Source organism: Neolamprologus multifasciatus, chromosome 13 (genome assembly GCF_963576455.1).
Source record: "Neolamprologus multifasciatus chromosome 13, fNeoMul1.2, whole genome shotgun sequence".
Classification (NCBI taxonomy): Eukaryota; Metazoa; Chordata; class Actinopteri; order Cichliformes; family Cichlidae; genus Neolamprologus; species Neolamprologus multifasciatus.
This window is the reverse complement of record NC_140451.1, coordinates 15,077,519-15,096,510: the sequence shown is the minus strand read 5'-3', so window position 1 is coordinate 15,096,510 and position 18,992 is coordinate 15,077,519. Positions and strand designations below refer to the sequence as shown.

Sequence of the window (18,992 nt, the reverse complement as noted above, 5' to 3'; positions counted from 1 at the left end):
TGACTTTTAATTTCTTTATGTTTAGTGTTAGTTCTCATGTTTCAGTGTGTTCCAGTTTTACTTTGACGGTTTGTTTTTCTGGATTCCTGTTTGTTTTTTCCTTTTGGAAGAGCAAGGCTCACTTTTCATTATTTCATCTGCCTCCATTTACTACATTGGGGTCATCCTCTCCCCACGACCCTAATACAGCTTTATAAACAGTTTTTTGCTTAGACTTCTTCTTGCAATAGGAAGAAAAAGTTCTTTCCTAACTACACTTATAGATACATGGTCAAAACGAGTTGGCATGACAACCGTGCCCTGCTTAGTCAGCTTCCAGATGTATTTCTTTCTGATTCTGATATTTTTCTTTGGTATGATTCATAACCACATGAATAAACCACACTGTTGTACTGGGTAATATGTTTCTTCATTAACACACACACGGGCATCGGCAATGTCACAAACACCTGCTGCCACGAATTTCCACTAGAGCAACAAACATCTTATTCTGTTGCACAAAAATAATTCCCAAGAAATGCACAATTCCTCACAACAATGCCCAGCTATGACAGTATTTCTAATCCTGTCAATTGTCATAATAAACAACATGGTGTAAAAGTGTTTTATTAAGAAACAGAACAATCTTACACTATTGTTTGTAGAAAACGTATATCTAACAACACAAGTATACAAAAAAAACACATTTACAGTTTGTGCATTGCAAATAAAAAAAATGAACAGGATGGAAACCAAACATGGAGAACATGAATGCTGTTCAGACTGACAACAGCAAAGTTGTACGCAAACACATCCTTAATCCACACTACACAATCACACAGTCACACTTTTAGAGACCTTCATCTGGATTCCTTTTCAATCAACACTTTGATGTTTCACAAGATTTATAAGTGATATTTATGACTAACGTAGAAATGAAAATGTAGTTTTTTCACTGTAGTTGATCTTCACGAATCAACCGCTCAAAGTGGCTTATTTCCAAATCTCCGACTCTCAAATGTTAAAGTTACACATTTGATTTAATATCAATCATTTCATTACAATATTTTTGAGCAATGTCACTATTTCAGTCTACTTTCGTTGCTTTGTGTTGCGCATAAAAGTTTCCAAATCGAGTCAGAAAGGCGTTTCTGCGATGGTGCCAGTAGCCTAATTAGCAGCTGCTTTTTGATGAGAGACTATTTAAAAGATAAAAAATTTGCAGTAATGTGTTAAATCCATTTGAGGACAGCGAGGCTGTCTGGACAGCTAAGTAAATAAACTACCAGAATTAACTCACTTTGGCAGCTACCGTGACCTACATAAACATCTGCTTCGTATTTATGTTCGTGATTATTGAAAAGCAGCTGGTGTTTATCTTTATGCTACAGTTACTTAACTGACACACTTGAAAAAAAAAAATCAATGACTGACAAATTTGAAAAACTAACAAGTACAGGAAGTGCATGAAGACACTAAAAAAATCTGGCAACGCTAATATGTTTTATCTTGACGTCTGTGGTATTCAATTATACGTTTTGTCAGTGTAAACAAATAAATAATTATTTACAAAACTAGGAAAAAAAAATGCCAACGAACAAAACAAGCAGAGCATAAATAATTTACAAAAGGAATTATAGTACAGACTTAGTATAAACATCTTTGGCACTTACTCGTCGTTCACTCAAGTTGTACATGAAAAGCACATTTAGGATGAAAAGAATAAGGAGAAGCTATAATGGAGTTAAGGCGGGTAAATGATTATGATTTGATTACAGTTTATGTTTGTCAAACACTGTATGATCAGTTCAGCAAAAAAAAAGAAGAATAAAGGCAGAGAACAGCCGAGTCACTTACATCAAACTGTAGGAAATCACAAAGAGCATCTAAGAGGTTGTACAATGAATTTAAAGATGTAGAACGGGTACAATAGTTTTAATTAGATATTCGGTAGAGGTCTTTTTAAAAAACAAATAAACAAAAAAAAAACACATGTTGATCAGTTTTTTTTCCTTTCTCAGCTTTGGCAAAACTGAAATGTGCCACTGTTTCTCCTCCAGTGGATGAATCAAGGCGAAAACATGGAAGTATGCGAAGTCTGATTTACATTGACATGGATTCAGCGATGACGTGATGTTTACTCAGAGAGATTCTTGTCTTTTGCCATCAGATGTTTTCTTTTTTCTGTTTCTACTTGATTCAGTTATCTGTAGAAAGATGGAAAAATATCTTCCATTACTGCCACATTTACAATTAAAACTCAATGAGCCCCTGAGTCAAAGTGCCAGAGTGCAGCAACAACATTAGCATTGTGTGTGCCAAAAAAGCGTGTCTCCAGTAAATGTGGCCGTGATTGTGAGAGAAAAAAAAAGCTGCAGACTCATTTTCCAGAGTTTAGCGCTAAGTAGAAGATCTGAAGTCCTTGGATGAACACACAAGGATTTTCACAATGCTTCTGGGGCATTGTTCATGGGCAGGGTGGCAAGCAGAAATATAGCGTGACAGCAAACAACAGCACAGAAACCCTCTCACCATTACCTTGTGAGCACGGTTGGCAACTCCGGCTTATCTGAGGTTTGAAACAAGATGTGGTTGGTTGAAAGAGTCTTCAGTTGCATTTATGTTATTCAAATGACCACACTGCTATAATAAACTATGTAATTTTTATGTAGGCGTTTGGCGTTTAACACCTAAGTCAATGTTATTAATACAAAATTTCTACAATTTAACATGATTGGTTAAATACGTTTTAGGGACAGAACACATTAAAGCTTATAATCAGTGGCATCCTAGGACTGTCAAATAACACATTGTCATTGGCAAATAACAATGGAGCACATAGCTGTCCACTCTTGTGCAATGTTTAGCAAATTTATTACACTGAGCGCAAATTTCAAAATTTGTAAATAACTTTTTTAAAAATACAAATGATATTGTTTTTCATTAGGTAAATAACAAACTCATGTTTTTAGACCCAAATTGGGCTTAAATCAGCCACCAAATAATAGTCATATTTGTAATCTTAATCAAAAAATAATAAAGTGCTTTACTATTTTTTTCTTTTTTGTAAAAAAAAAAAGAAAAAAAAGAAAGGAAATGTAAAACTTCACGAACAAAAAACAATAATTATATTTTGGCTTTAAAAATATAATTTTGATTAAAAAGCTTGTGCGTACTGGTGGATTACCAATATATTGAAAAAGTGATTTGGGTAATAACCAGTATTGTTAATTTAGGGCAACTGTGGCATAAACTTTCGATAGAGTTGTGAGCTAATAAATAAATCTAATAAACAAATTCAGTTAGCTTAGCTTAATTTGTTTAAAACAAGCTTAAAATATTACAAATTTTCCCCATTTAATGTTTGTTTACTTTAGTTTCTGTAATTATTTACAGTGAAATGGGGAAGGGCCCCACTTCTGGCACCCTTGCTTTCCACTCTTAATATCAATATAGCTGCTATTTTCACTCAACTAGCATTCTTGATGAACTGATTTCAGCTTTATGCAACACTTGAGTTGCTCACACATATCCATGGGTAATTTATAACAAAACAGAAACATTTGTGGTTATAATTTTAAGTAATTGTGCTTACCTCTGCACTCATACTTGAGGTCAGAGAAGAACACCAGCTCTTGTGAGAAGACAAACAAGCCTAATCTTCCTCCAGCAAAGGTCTTATCATAAATTGGTCCCGAGTCAGCCATAATCTGTTTGCCTTCATAGACCACTACCCTGGAAAACACAAGAAAAACTTCCATGTTTTAATGTCTTGAGGCTAAAAAGCTGCATGTCATCAAGTGACTTAAAGGAGGCCTGTAATCAGAGACAGAAAAACATGGGCTTTCCTGTTGTGATCATCTGTACTTCATACCTTATAAACCCGGTCTTTGGTCTGTGGATGAGATGCCACCTGTAAGCTGTGTAATCCTTCCAACCAATGTTTTTGGGGTCATGCCACAGGGTCCGCACCTTTTGTAAAATAGTTAACAACACTAAAATCAATACTGATACAGGCATTGTAACACACCACTTTGCATTTAGATCGCAGCCCACCTGTCCTGGAGTGTTGCCCGTGTGCCACAAAGCATTCCTGAGGTATTCTCCAGTGCCAGTGGTCGAGTTCACAACTTTGAGTGAAACCCCAGAGATGCCAAACGCCTTGGATGGTTTGTCCTCCCAATAGGTCTGTGTGATCTGCTTCCACATCACAACGTAAAAGCGCCCACTCGACTGGTAACCAAAAACAAAGCCTGCATAGTCGTCATCTCTGTCGGTGTTCACGTACATCGTTCCACTGAAGTCCACAGCGCTGAACTCATCAAAACCTGTGATGAGGTGAGCAAGTGTTACACTCACAGAGCTCTGCACACTTAAATGGAGTTTCAAATATTTTTAAAAAGCAAAGGGAAACATATGTGCACTGCTCACCTACTGCAAGGCCTGGGTCAGAGTTAGCAGTCTGAACTAACTCCTTGCCCTGATGTCTGACCACCCAGTTGGGATCAATTTGTGTGGTTCCTTTAGGATCCAGATGCACCATCTGGAATTTCCTGAAGTCTGTCACACTGATGGCATTGTTCTCAGGACACACATCGAGGATATCTGGGATACTGTCGTTGTCAAAGTCATCTTTGCATGCATCCCCTCTTCCATCACCTAATAAAGGAAAAGAATATAAAATTATATTAAAATCATTTTTCACCTAATTTAAATCAGATCTGAAACAAACTATTGAATAGGTTGGAAAAATATCTACGGCAGCTAATGCGAGGATCATAACACTCCCACTGCAGTGACTGTTGAGGAGTTCCTCCAACTAAATATTAAAAATGAATGGAAGTATAGCAGTTCTTCCCAGAAAACTGTCCCAAGTACCACTGCCAAGTCTGATGAAGCAAATCAGCCATCTTCTCATGCTGTGACAACTTCCACTGAAACGTCTTAGTATCTGAAGCCTGAGTCTACTAGAGCCAGGCTGCAGGCCGGGAACTCATGAGGGAAAGCTTGCCGTCTTCTGTCATCATCTTTGTTATTGAGCAAGAAGCTCAAACGATTCTATCAAATAAACACTATTTGACAAACTGCAAAGGGTGTGAAAGCATCAGGGGCTTTCTCCTCTGCAGTCTGTTTTCAGTTACAGACAGCTGCACAAACTCCAGGTAACCCTGCTTAAATTGGGCACCGTGGACTAATCACAGGCTAAGGCTAAATGGAATAAAAACTTCACAGCCTGATGGTGCCCTCCAAGGCAGCTCACTGAAGTCATGGAGAATGACATCATCCGTGCCAAGCCAGTCACTGACTCTTTCCACAACCACCAAATTTCACACCTGCTGCAGTGAAAGTAACCGCTAACTCTAAAAGCAGCTGGGAGAGGGCATAGGGAAGGGAAGAAATGTGAAAAAAGTCTGAGCGCATAGAGATACTATTTAAGCAAGTAGTCTCAAAATTTTAACAGACTTTTGTTAATATAAATCTTAAGAATGCTACTAAAAGAAGTACACCATTAAATATTTATGCTATAAATCCATGCTAAAAATAGTTGATATCACTCATGTATCAACTTTTTGTATGGATGTGACGCTGCTGCCTTTAAGACTAATACATGCACCATCCTCACCATCAGAGTCCTCCTGGTCTTCGTTGGGTGTTAGCCTGCAGTTGTCTTTGTCGTCAGGTATACCGTCGTTATCGTCATCGTAGTCGCATGCGTCTCCTTTGCCGTCCTTATCGTGGTCAGCCTGGTTTGAGTTGGCCACATAAGGACAGTTGTCTAGATTGTTCTGATGCCCGTCTTCGTCAATGTCCTGGCTGTTGTCGCACTGATCTCCAACCAGGTCATTGTCTAGGTCAGTCTGTTGGATTAATACAAGGATCAGAATGTTAATGCAACATCTATTGACTGTATTGGAAAAAGCCATAATTTGCAGTGTGCATAAATTACCTGGTCAGGGTTGTGTAGCAAAGGGCAATTGTCACACTGGTCGCCGACACCATCCATGTCAGTGTCCTTCTGGTCAGTGTTGTACACATAGGGGCAGTTATCGTTCTCATTAAGAATTCCTGAGAAAAAAAGACAAATTTATAGTTGCTATAGTTAATTATAATAGACTGAATACAACATGTCGTCTACATTTTTAGCTATTTTACCATCTCCATCGATGTCCACTGCGCAGGCATCCCCTTCTCCATTGTGGTCGGTGTCAATTTGAGCAGGGTTGTTTTCATAGGGGCAGTTGTCACAGCGGTCACCAACTTCGTCCTTGTCAAAGTCAAACTGGCGAGGATTGTAAAGCAGGGGACAGTTGTCCTGTCGAAGAAAGCACATGCTAGCTAAGTAATGTTTTGACAGTCATGAGCCGAATCATAATGAGTGCACTGAAGAGAACGGATTTGGATTTGCATAAAGTTCGTTTCTGATTTGGTCAGTAACATTAGTTCTCATCTCACTGCATCTCTGCTGGGTTGAGATGTCATAGCATATGAATCACATCATTTTCACTTAGTCATCAAGCCAGTAAGTAACCCTTTTTGGCTTATAGAAAATATTTCATCATGGGATAATGTTGACCACTCAAAAGGTTGCAGTGACAAACCCATATGTTAGCAAAGTGGCTGAACTTTCAGGTGCTCCTTACTTCCACAGCAGATGGTTCTACATACTTTGGCACAGTTTTTTACACCAAATGTCCTTCATGACACAAACCCCACATTTATCCAGCCTTGTGACCAGCAAAAGGAGCAGACATGCTGCTCAAACTGGGTGTGTGTCTCCTCCTGGTCTCAAAGCCAGTGTTAATTGATGTGTTACGCCATTTCCATTGCGCAAACAACATATACAGCCTTTGTAGAAATCCATAAACATTATAGGAAACATATTCTACAGATAAATTTGAAAACATAAAGAAAAGCTACAAACCACCGAATCCTATAGCAAGGGGACTTTTGCTAGCATAGTTTGCTAGTAGCATAGTTAACTAGCAAACTGCACATTTATTAGGTAGAACATGGCCGTATTTTTATTTTCAGACTTTAATGAGACGTGTTGCCTTATGTCAAGGCCAACCAGACAAACTCACTATAAATCTGATTCATATTGAGTCTCATTTTTATTTGGAGAGGAAGCAATACTCTAATTAGTATTTGAGTTCAACTCAATATTGTATGTAACCTAGAGTTATTTAGTATTGCCCAAGTTAATGTAATTAAGGTTATTGGGTATTCTGACTGTTGCACTTATAGTATTTCAAAGTTTATTATTTTTAAATATTAAATTTTTTTATGTTTAGAATAGACGACTGTCTTTATATTGTTCTAGCCTTTAAAAGTATGCCTTAAAGATTTGCTTTGAAGAATTTTTTTACTTTAAAAATAGTGGTATAAAACCTCTAGACTTTTCCTTTTTAATGCACTGATGAAAAAAATAACATTATAGGCTCTTCACTTATGTCCAGTTTAATTAGTCCAATAATTTCACTACGGTTTACTTTGCTATTAAGCATCAAATCTACACTCTGTCCTGTAAGTTATATGCTTATTACTGAATTGTGTTCATCCTTATGTTTGAACATGATGTCCGTTGTGGGCTGCAGTTGGCACAAAAGTTCAATAACAGGATCCCCCCAATCATGCTCTCTGTGGATGGATGGATGGATGGATTGGGTTTACCATGTCAAAAGAAAATTGTTTTTTTTTTTTAGACAAATCATATCCAATTATTGATTTTTTTAAAGTCTCCACTTTTTTAGGATGCCGCTCACCAGTTTGTAAAAGTGAAAAGTTCTCATACCGTTTCATCCAGAATTCCATCATTATCATCATCCTTGTCACAAGCATCTCCTTGACCGTCTCTGTCAAAGTCTTCTTGTCCAGAGTTGGGGAGGCTAGGGCAGTTATCCTGAAATAGTGGTAGTAAACGGTTGACTTTTGCAGTTCAGTTTGGCATCACTGGATTGAATGTGGCAATATTCAGTGAAATACCTTCTTGCAATGGTAAGTGGCATTAGCATCACACACAAGGTTCTGATTGGGCCAGCCATCCAAATCAGAGTCTTCACCACAAATAAAGCCATCTCCAGCGTAACCCGTCCTACACTCACACTTGTACATTGGATCACTGAAGTGGCTGATGTAGATGCATTCGGCATATTTGTGACAGTTGTGTGTCCTGTCCTTACATGGGTTCTCAGGCTCACATACCTAGATTAAGAAAAACAGAGAGGTTAGATGGAATTTCTTACAAGACACAGTTTTCTTACATATTTTCCATTTTGCTGTTTTGTAAATGTGAAGAGTATTAATTTTACCACTAGTCCTGGCAGCTTGTTTTGGGGACTAGCCCTCCAAACAGGGACACCTGTTTGATTTTATGACATGGGTACAGCATATATTCCAAAACAACCTACTGCTCTCCATTTTTTCTTCACAAACTAGTCACAGCTGCCACTTATTACCAGATGATGAACCTAAAGTTTGAATGCCACTGTATGAGCTCATAGAGCCAAAAGAGACAGGGAGGCCTTTGATCAGAACTGTGAAATGGAGCCTCTTAATGCCAGCAATGAGACAATTCCCCTTTTCCCAAATCAATTACTGTCAATTGGGGCATCAAATCAAAGACAGGCAGCAGCAGAGGCCAAGAAGTGACAAAATGCCCCATGCGGGATGTTATGCAAGTAGTGGTCAAAGTGACACGTTTTTCAGTTTTCCAGGGACTCATTGATCAGAAAAGAGATGAAAACCGTTGTGTTCCAATCATGTAGTTAATGTGGCATATTTGACAAGTCATATTAAAACTTGTAGTAGTTTTGACAGGGTTGGAAAGAGACATATGTGGGCCACAGAGACAAAAGAAAAACATAGCTTTATGACAATGAACTGATACAGTACAAGGAAGGAAAAAGAACCATTCATATCCACCTCTCATTTTAAAAGTTTAAAGCTACTCACGCTGTCATTTTACTTACAAATAGTGGGTCAAGGTCAACCCCATTCATTCATTCCTATATATACAGACTCTCTCTTTTAAATCCCCTGAAGTGCTGCTTCAGTCATTTATAAATGTGACATCCAGAAATCCACACATGTGCTTATCCAAATCTCCCTGGAGCTAAATCCACATTATATGCTTTATTGTTGTTTGAGTGGTTTCATACCAGTGGTCTATTAAGAGCACTGAAAAAAAAGCTAACATCAACTCACTTGTTTGTTCTTCTTGGCAGCCTCCACACCCATACCAAAAGGCTGGGTGCCCTTGTAGCGCTTTGGACAGGGCAAGCAATGGAAACCTGGATCAGTGTTGACACAACGCTGCATTCCATTCACTTTGTAGCAAACATCAGACACCATGTCACACTACAGGAGAGAAAAAAAAATCATCAGCAAAATTCAAGCAGGTCTTTTTATGGATAAAGTGCAGCTAGGTTATGAAAAATAGTAACTTTTACCTCATTAATGTCTTCACAGTGGGTACCATTTCCACGAAATCCAGCAGGGCACGGGCCACACTCCCACGAGCCATCGGCAGAGCTGCTGCAGTCCACTCCCGCAAAGCATGGGTTGGACAGACAGCCATCTGCAAGAGGTTTAGATGATGAGAATGGATACATAAAAGGGAAAACTTTTAATTTTTACTTTTAATTTGTAATGCTTATCTTAAGTTAATGCTTAATCACCTTTCCAAAATCTACAGTAGCAACACAGACAGTATAAAAATTGGAAGTAGCAACCGTGACATCATCCATTGGTTTCTGAAGGTGTGGGCGTGTCTAACTATGATATAATAAGCCATTAACTAATCATCTATGGTTAATCATCATATTTGAACTATAATAATATCACGATTTACAAAATAAGAGTCAATTTTTTTTTAATATGACCCAAAGTGAGACCATAAACTCATCAGGAAAGTTTTCACTGAGGTCAATCAGACAGCCATTTTCCCATATACGTCTATTGGACCAGAGGTTTCTTTTGCAACCACAGCTGCCATCTGGTGGCTTTCAGGTAGAATGGAGGTTCAAAGCGCTTCCGCATTGGCTTAATTTTTCTGAACTGGAAACTATATTCTGGCTTTATGCAGGTTTTGAAACCAACTCACAAAAACTTTCCTTTTATATTAAAATAAGGGTAAGGTTTTTGAATTTTCTTTTGCCAGATTTTTCACTTTAATGCAGTCGAGGTAATCAGTATGGTGCTGGTTATTGTTAACACAGAATTATTACTAGTAAGGTAATCTCTTTTTTTTCCAGTGTAGCTGGCAGAACCTAGATTTCCTCTTCCATCTGCCAGTCATTGTTTACAGGTGAAGTCACATCGTTAAACAAGCTCAGAAAAAAAATTTAATCTGTTTATAACGACACACATATGGCAGCACAGGAAAATGGCTGTGCAAAACAGATGTTTGGATGTTTTTTCCATCATAAAGACTAAAACAATCAAGCTGATCATTACAGTCAACAGCTGACAGCAACTTGCACAGTACACATTAGGACATTCCAAGTACCTCAGCTGAATTACAGGAGAAATCCTAAAATCACTACAAATGCCAGAACATATGTCAGTGCAATCCCTCTGCTACATAAAAATGTTTCAGTGTGGGCCTGTGGATCTGTGAACCCGGTCACCTAAGTAGCTAAAACCATAATGCAGAGTGACTAATGCTCACCAATAGGGCAGTCATTCTTGTTACAGCTGTCTCTGTCGACCGCTTCTCCAAAACATTTCTTGCCGCCGTATTGAGGTTCAGGGCTGTTGCACTCACGGGAACGACTTTTGTGCCCCCCTCCACAGGTCGCTGAACAGGTTGCCCATGGAGACCACGGTCCCCAGCCACCATCAACTAAAAAAAACAGGGGAGACAGATGCTTAGCAGCAAGTCACTTTGACATAAAGTGTTTTATTCATGCCACATTTTTATTCTGTTGTTTCTAAACAAGAAATAAAAAGTTCAGAAGCCTGGAACTTAATACTGCATGAGCGAACATACTGAACCGATCTGGACCAACGTTTGCACCAAGACTGACATGATGACAGTCTGAAACACATGGGGAATGTTGCCTTAGGGGAACCACGAGGCACGAGGGAAGTCCGGCTGCTGGGCACAGATGCTAGCCACTGTAACGGAGATGCTGTGTTTCCCTTCACAAGATGAAATACTCACTGGGACATGGCTTGGCAGTGCAGCTCTGGGTCTCTCTTCCACTGCCCTCACAGTCTCTGCCTCCCAGCTGTGGCACAGGAGCATTGCAGTGTCGTATTCTCGTGATCTGCCCTTCGCCACAGGTCACTGAGCACGATGACCACGGGGACCACAAACTCCACCCTCCGTCCTGGCGAACTGGGCATCAACAATCAGACGTGTCATGCAGCAGTCAAACACATATGTGTTGCGTTATCCTCCAGATTTCCATTATAGTACTTACAGACATGTATAATTTGCCAGAGTTAGGAAAAAAAGAGAGAAAAGAGCACCATATTTTCTACAACATTATGCGATGCTGGCGATGACGGCTCACTTTCAAAGATGTTCTAAGACACTTGAGCCAGTATTTTTGTCATTGTGGGTAAACTATCTTCCAGTGGTTAGGCTGATTCAGTCACTCACACAGATGGAGTGTACTGCTAGCTTCAAGCAATGACACATGCTGATTCTATAACTTCTCAAAAAAAAACAAAACAACCACAACACAAAAAACCCCATTCAGCAGTTTTTGTTTCCAGCACAAATCTACCAAAATCACCACACCTCAGGACATTAATTATCAGATTCATTAATATTTTATAATATTGCATGGAAAGCTGCAGTGAGTCACTGCACTGTGGAACACCTTTTTAGCCAGTGATTTATTTGGAGTTAACTGTGACTGGGCACACCCTGCAGCCCAACCGTGAGATCCAGCTCTTCACTTAGATTCATCCACTCAAAGACGGATCCAGATTTATGAAGGAGAAAACTTTTGCAATTCTGAGGCTCTCATCTCTTATTTAACTCACTGCTCGGTTTTTCCACAGTTTCATCATCTCCTCCCCCCACTCCTCTCACTTATCATAACGCTATTTGTTTTAGATTACTGCCAGTGGTGCATACTGTGGTTGAGATAATATCGGCCCAACAGTTACTACTGGATGCCACAGTTCAAATAAAAACTGAGTGAGTCAAGACAAAGCGTTGAAAAAAGAAGAAAGAACAAATCCTCACCACGGCTGTCGCATTTGCCCAGACTGCACTTGCGGGTCTGGATAGAAGGTCCCGTGCAAGGATTGCTGGTTGCATCGCAAGAACGGCCCCTCTGTTGAGTTCCTATCCCACAGGTCACTGTGCACTCTGTCCACTCTGACCACGGGGACCATCCATCGTCACTGTCCATAGCTGGAACATGTAAATGCAACACTTTTATGCTCCATCTTTTTGCACACTCACACATATGCTCGCTGAACAGAACTGTGAAAAGTTAACAACTGCAGTTTTTATTCTTTATATCAACTCGTTTATCACATGACATCATCTAAAGAACCCACACTGGACATTTTGAGTGTCTGCTAATAAATATGTGGTTCGCGTCCAAAGACATACTGGCTGCAATAGTCCTGTAGCATTAAACTTTAATATGCATGAAATGCTGTGTTTATAGCACATTGCACCATTAATTTAGAATAGCGTGTATAAAATTGCGTGTTTATGTTGTGAAAGGTCCTGCCTACTTACGCAAACATGCGGGGCAACACTCGCCATCGATAAAGGACGGGCTGGCACAGGCCACCGGAGGGCAGGTAATTTGGTGGCACACGATCTTGGATTCCTGCCACAAATGAACATTAATGATATGTGAGGCTCTTTAACATCCACAGTAAATCTGCATATATTTCCAGATGACTTGGCACTACCTGACAGGTGCATTTGGTGCAGCTGTCTACAACCCAGTCTTCCTTATCGTCAAACAGGCGGCCATCCTGCCAGCACATGTTTTTCTCTGAGGAGTTCTTCATCCTCCCAAGGGCCTCTTTCATGACTGAGTTTTCTTCTGTCTGAACATACAACAAGTGAGAAAAGAACAGTCAGAAATCTTTAAGACACACTCAAGATCAAAGGTGCAAATCCACTGACTGGGGGAAAGATAGTCCTGCTGATGAGCTGATTCACTGAAAATAGCGTGTTTGAGGTTAGTTTCACCAGGTGGGAAGAAGAAACGCGTGTGTTGCTTTTGCAAATGTTATTCCAATAAAAAAAAGATGACATTTGTTTAAAATCAAGCTTGATCAGAACCGTTTCTTTTTGAGATAAAACAACACTACGCTAATAAAAACAAAATCAGTACCAACTGTAGCAACCTTGTAACTTTTCTTGGAATCCTTTGTACCAAGCTATTTCCCCGTCCAGCTCAGCTCATGCTTACATGCTTTACTTTACTTCATCTAGTCATTGAAAAAAAAATCTGACAACTTAAATGGATGAGAAACAACAGAAAAAGACTAAAAAGCTACACCCACTTAAAGAATCTACTCAGTTTTTCCCTTGTTGCTGCAGATTAGAAAACTCTGAACTTCTTTACATGCTCACTACTTCTTTGAAAACAGCTTACTGAAAAGTGCTGCTTAGTTACGCACATTACCTCCTATCCAATTGGAGACCAGGCTGAGCTCCTCAACACTTGGGAACTATCAGTGGATAAAGTACTGCCAAAGATTTTCGGGGGGATATGAGTGCGTATGTGTGTGTTCATCCTCCTCTTGGAAAAGGGGAGTAAGCAGTGTGCAGCACTAGAATCTAAGACACCACTCGGTCTGGAAGAGCCTCAGGGACCCTTCTCATACCAGCCGTTTCTTTTTTCCCCCTCAAGGTTCATGCCCAGACTCTCTTATTGCTGGGAGGCTCCCAGAGGAAACACATGAGCTGTTTAAACAAAGCCAGACATTAGACTGGACCCCATCACTGCCAGGGGAACACTTCCTATATCCACATGTAACATGTCATAAAATCTGTCTGACTCACGCTGCCACAGATAGCAGGAGTCATATGGGTTCAGCTGTCACAGGCGACTCTATAAACACTCCTGTGGAGTGAGTAGCCACAGGAGTGGCTACTCACTGTTTACTTTAAAACCAATGTGGGTTACCTAGTAACCTAATTCAGGCCTCTTTACCTTCAGGCTAACACGCGGAGGGCTGAGTCATCTATTTTCCTAAAATGTTGTTTTTTTAAAGAGTTAAATATTTCTTCCATCACACCGGAGCCACCAATTTTACATTTACTGGCCTGTAAAGTTCAACAAAACAGACAATAACCCTCTCTAAGACAAATGCAAGTGTTGACTAGGGTTGATTTATGTGATTTAACTCACCACTTTTTGCAGTCCGTCAATAAGGTTGCTGACGACAATGCGCAGGCCATTGAGCTCCTGGAACATGGTGCTGAGCTCCTCGCAGGAGCGTTCACACATTTCTGCGCCCACATCATCCGTCTTCTGACCTATAACGTTTGTAGTGATGGAAGGACTCACGTCCACAATTTCCGCGCTCTCAATCACAATATTGGCATCATCTGGAAGAGCAAATAGCAGAGACCAGGGCAAATGGAGGAAAAATAATGCAGGCTGTTGATGGAAAACATGTTTGAGAGATATGACAGTTGAAACGCAAGGACTCAAACGATTTCCTGTTTTTCTGTAGCTGTCCAAAAGATCACAACAATGGCGTAATTGAAATGTTTATTATGTTCCTAAAACCAGATGTCCAGTCAGTGTCGTTCAATTTGGAAAACAAAAAAAAAATAAAGTGTGTCTGTTTGAAATGGTGATGGTAAATCTGTCAGCCCAAGATGACGGCAGAGCTGGCTGTGGGAGAACAGGACAGGATGGCACTGCAGAGCAGAAATCTCTGGAGTTCCCCGTGTGATGCAAAAACCACATTGTGGACCATAAACCTCGCTAACCTTTAGAATATGTGACCACTTGTGATATGTACTTAAGAGACTGGGGGTGGCCACACAGATTTATACTTGTTATACTCTTGTCTTGATATCAGCACAAAAGAATTATGTGAAGAAGTATGTGGGCTACAGCATTTATCAGTCATTATTAAGGCTGAGGGCTTTGTAATAAAACCAAGTGTATGTTGAGATATTGAGAAAGGGACCTAACTTCAAACTGCAGTGCTATTAGAAGAACATAATGAGGCCAAATGTGAAGTTCTTTTGCAGTCTACATCTGACTGATCTCGGTAGTCAGAAAACCCTACTGAACTTTAATCACATCACAGCTAGCTATACGAATATTCGATGCCCAAAACAAACACACGAGAGACAAATGGAAGCTCCGCAGAACGCCTGTCCTTCAGCCAAGGCACAATGCGTATCTGCAACTGGTTTGGATCACGCTATGTAAATTGGTGAAGATTAATAGCAGAGCGGGGACTCTAAATCAAGAAGTCATCCAAATTACCCGGTGGTGTCCTACTGTAGCCAACGCAATGTTTTCTTTCCTCTTCAGTCTGCTGGATTCATTCAAATCTCAGGAGGGCTTCACACTGTGTGCGCGTGAGAATGCGTGAAAGCTCGTCTGTGAAAGCAGTTACACATTCTTCTCTCCCCGATGGACGCTCTCGATTTTGTTAGAGTAGAAAGAGGAAATAACAAAGAGCAAAAACTGGGCAATTTTAATACTGTCCAAGTTATAGGGTTGCCTGGATTTATGGGTGACTTTCGGCATGAATTTTCCTAATGGTGCCGAACCCTCTCTGGTACCAGCCAACCAGCGGAAAACTTCCAGGCGCTGGTGACATTTGTTAAACAAATAAACTCATTCAGCTGGAATTCAACAGTGCATGTGGTGACAGAAAAGCATCAACTGCATACCGCATGGTGATTTTCTCTGTCACAGCAAAACCAAAAGGCTCAATTTCCAGATCTGGTGGTTCTTCAGGATCTCTATCTTTTGAGCTGAAGCCAGTCTTTTGTGTGAGCCCCGCTGAGGATTGCAAGGTCCTTCAGCTGAGAAAAGCAACCCAATCAGCCAATTCGTGACTTCATCCTGTATGTTTGTGTGTACGTCTGTGTGTGTGCAGCTGGAGGTGGAAGTTCCTCACTTTGCAGTATAACATTCACTTTGTATTTTCTATTTTCTTTCCCAGGGTATTATCCCAAATCCACTGCCAGTGGAAACAAATGTAAGCATCTGTATCTCCTTTTGTTCACCCTGCACGCTGCTCAACCTCAAGCCACTGCAGTGAAAAGCCTGTTGCTGTAAACATGAAGTAATACTGGGATATCTTGCCACATTTCGGATCTGTAAGCTTTTTGATCCATTAAAAAGGAGATAAATTCATGCAAATGGAGTTGACAGAGAATGCTAAATTGTTTGCCGTGGTCCAAGCTTAACAAAACACAGATACTGGGTGCAGGAGAGTTGCATGTGAAAGAGCTTTTAGATCACATCTGCTAGGTATCAGGCATCAAACACTTTGCAAATATAATTATTTTGACTCATCTGTCGGGTTATGAAAAAAAAAAAATCACACAAAAGAGAAGGGGTTTGTCATTCATCCTGGATAGCAGGGCCTTCATAGACCTTAAAAACTAAAACAGACACATTCTTACCTTGCTTGGTAATCTCACAGTCTCTACTCAGCAGGATGTCTTCTATTGAAGTGTCAAAGATGAAGCGCACACTCTGAAGAAGGCCCTGTTTGGTGAGAAAATATGTGCCTCAATCACTTTGACATATTTCAGGTAGGACATTTTCTATACCTAGTGCAAGCATGAGCTGGGAATTGGAGCAAACATTTCATGGAAACTCGCTTTTTTACCTAATAACACACGTTCCCCCTCATTTCTACACACAAGGGGCAAATTTAGAGTCTAAATTTAGAGTCCTTTCCACACAGAGAAACCAGTGCAACACAGGGAATATGTCAGTCTGTATTTTTGGAAACAGTTGTTTAAACTTTTATTGCAGGGTTAGTGAAGACCACAATTTTGTTTCTTGGACACTGCGAGAGTTGACAAATGCTGGACAAGAAAGGAGTTCCTAGATCCTGGGAAATCGTTCGAATCCACATCCGCTGTCTTACCCTAAAGTGGTTCTCTCGAATGGATCCCTTTGCCACATACATGCGGCTCCCCTCGGCCTTCAGGTGCTCGTAAAAGGGCTCATCCAGGATGAAGCTGTCTATGAGGCTGCAGCCAACAAACAGGTTGGCGTTCTCCCCATGAACGTGAAGGGTGATGTTCTTCCACTGTGAGTCGGACAGGTCCACGTCCTCGAATGAAACCACGTTCTGCGAGCCGTCTGCCCAGTAGACCAGGTCCAGAGTGTTGGCGCGTCCGTTAGACACGATCTCAAACTGGCGCCGGCCATCGGGACCCTCCAAACCAATCAGGGTGCCTCGTGAGGAACGGTCCTGGCGTATGCTGGCCACAAACACAAAGCCCTCATTGTTTTGGATCTGACGCAGCATTTGCTTCAGTATGGGTGGGCTAACTGGGGGCAGGTGGTCAAAGCGGATGAAGCGGTAGGCAGGGGCATCTAAGTTCTGGCCCCTGAACTGTTTGGGCCCCCAGTGTCCTGCGTGTGATGTCGCTGATTTCAAACAAGTCGAATGATGTCTCATCCTCCTGCTCACCATCTATACATCAGACAAGAGGAAATGTAACTGGAAAGCTAGAAGAAGAGTTCATGAACTTAAAAGCAGAATGGGAGTTTTCGCTAAAACAAAAAACAAAACACTGGAATTGGTGACTCAAATGGAATAATAATAATTATTAGACAGCAATACCACAATCAACATCCATTTACAACTCACCTTCAGTTAAAGCTTGAAGGTAATTAAATGACAACAGCAACAAGAAGAGACTTCTCCTGAGTATCATATCTGCTTCAAAAACAAAGACATAGTTTTTGTTAGATTTGTGCCTCTTTTGTCTTTTTTCCCCATCCTTGGTCCATCTCAAATGCTGCACTCAAGTCTCTCAGTCACAGAATGACTGGAAAAAAGAAGAGAAAAAGCCACATGCAAATACAGAAATAACATGATAAAAACAATAACTCCGGCCAAGGAGTTGGTACACAGTTTACAGCTTATTAAACTTTGCAACATTGCACATTAAGTTTTATACCCTGTTATGCAGGAAAGAGTCTTTCAGCAGTCCAGCAAGTTTTTCACATTTATTTATCTGTTTTCACTCTGCAGGTAATGAATCACTTACAGCAGCCCTGGTAAATTTGCCCTGTACTGATTTCTCCTCACATAACATTTCAACGATAAGCAGTGTGTGCATTCCTAACCTACTTACTTACCTGACGAATTCAGTATCTTAAAAAAAGAAATCCGTCAGAGATCCAGCGACAAGAGTAAAAACAAAAAGAGCCGAGGGTAAAAATGAATGAGCAGTGGTATCTCCTGTAAAAGCCCGTAAAGGAAAAAAAAACAAAAAAAACAAAACAAAAGTGTACAGTCCACTTTGGTTCACTACATCCACAGTCTGGAGGACCTGAGGCACAACAGTGACCGAGGCGCCCTCCTCCCTCCTCTTATATAGAAGCTCGCACAGAGTCTGTCAATCAAGTGTTTCGGGTCTGAGCAAGTTTGAGGTCGGCTGTTTAAGAGACACAGTTACATAATTATCTTCCGATTGCGTAATTTTCTTAGCCGCGATCACACGCGGAGGCTGCTAGGGGGATTCGTGACCCCTCCCCTCCCGTTTTTCGCCGAGATGCCCGCGAGCCCCTCCCTTACTATCAAACCCACCTTCCCACTGTGTCCGGTGCGGGCTTTCTCAGGGTAACACACGCAGGGATGTGGGCTGTTTTCCTCTAGAGGGACGTGACACCAAAGCTTCAGTAAATGGATGCACTAACAGCAGGTGGACTTGATAAGTGTATTGATGTGCAGTTAAGGAGAGCAGAATTGGAATTCAGTCGTGAGGTGGAAAGCCGTTGCGCACTTTCCTCAATAATACTGATCTGTGGTAGATTTTAAAACACCTTTTCATCCACACTCATAAACTTAAAGGTATG

The 18,992-nt window shown here is 40.6% G+C and overlaps 1 protein-coding gene across 4 annotated transcripts; it reads right to left on the bottom strand.

Moving 5' to 3' along the window:
- Positions 1-1,946: 1,946 nt before the first annotated feature.
- thbs2a (thrombospondin 2a) lies at positions 1,947-18,654 on the bottom strand. Of its 4 annotated transcripts, none has more exons than XM_085182305.1 (23): positions 18,273-18,654; positions 17,779-17,850; positions 17,047-17,601; positions 16,574-16,658; positions 14,322-14,521; positions 12,868-13,008; positions 12,689-12,782; positions 12,182-12,352; positions 11,144-11,320; positions 10,649-10,822; positions 9,429-9,556; positions 9,184-9,336; positions 7,963-8,181; positions 7,772-7,879; positions 6,133-6,292; positions 5,927-6,045; positions 5,603-5,837; positions 4,411-4,638; positions 4,036-4,307; positions 3,854-3,951; positions 3,575-3,714; positions 2,518-2,548; positions 1,947-2,186 (listed from the first exon to the last, which is right to left on the bottom strand). In XM_085182305.1, exons 3-23 carry the CDS (start codon positions 17,599-17,601, stop codon positions 2,183-2,185), a joined length of 3,492 nt encoding a protein of 1,163 aa, XP_085038431.1. In that variant the 5' UTR covers positions 17,779-17,850; positions 18,273-18,654; the 3' UTR covers positions 1,947-2,182. The 4 variants fall into 4 exon arrangements, with proteins under 4 accessions (XP_085038431.1, XP_085038430.1, XP_085038433.1 ...); XM_085182304.1 differs by having other exon boundaries at positions 17,779-17,847; XM_085182307.1 differs by lacking the exon at positions 2,518-2,548 and having other exon boundaries at positions 17,779-17,847; positions 18,273-18,653.
- Between the last annotated feature and the right edge of the window lie 338 nt (positions 18,655-18,992).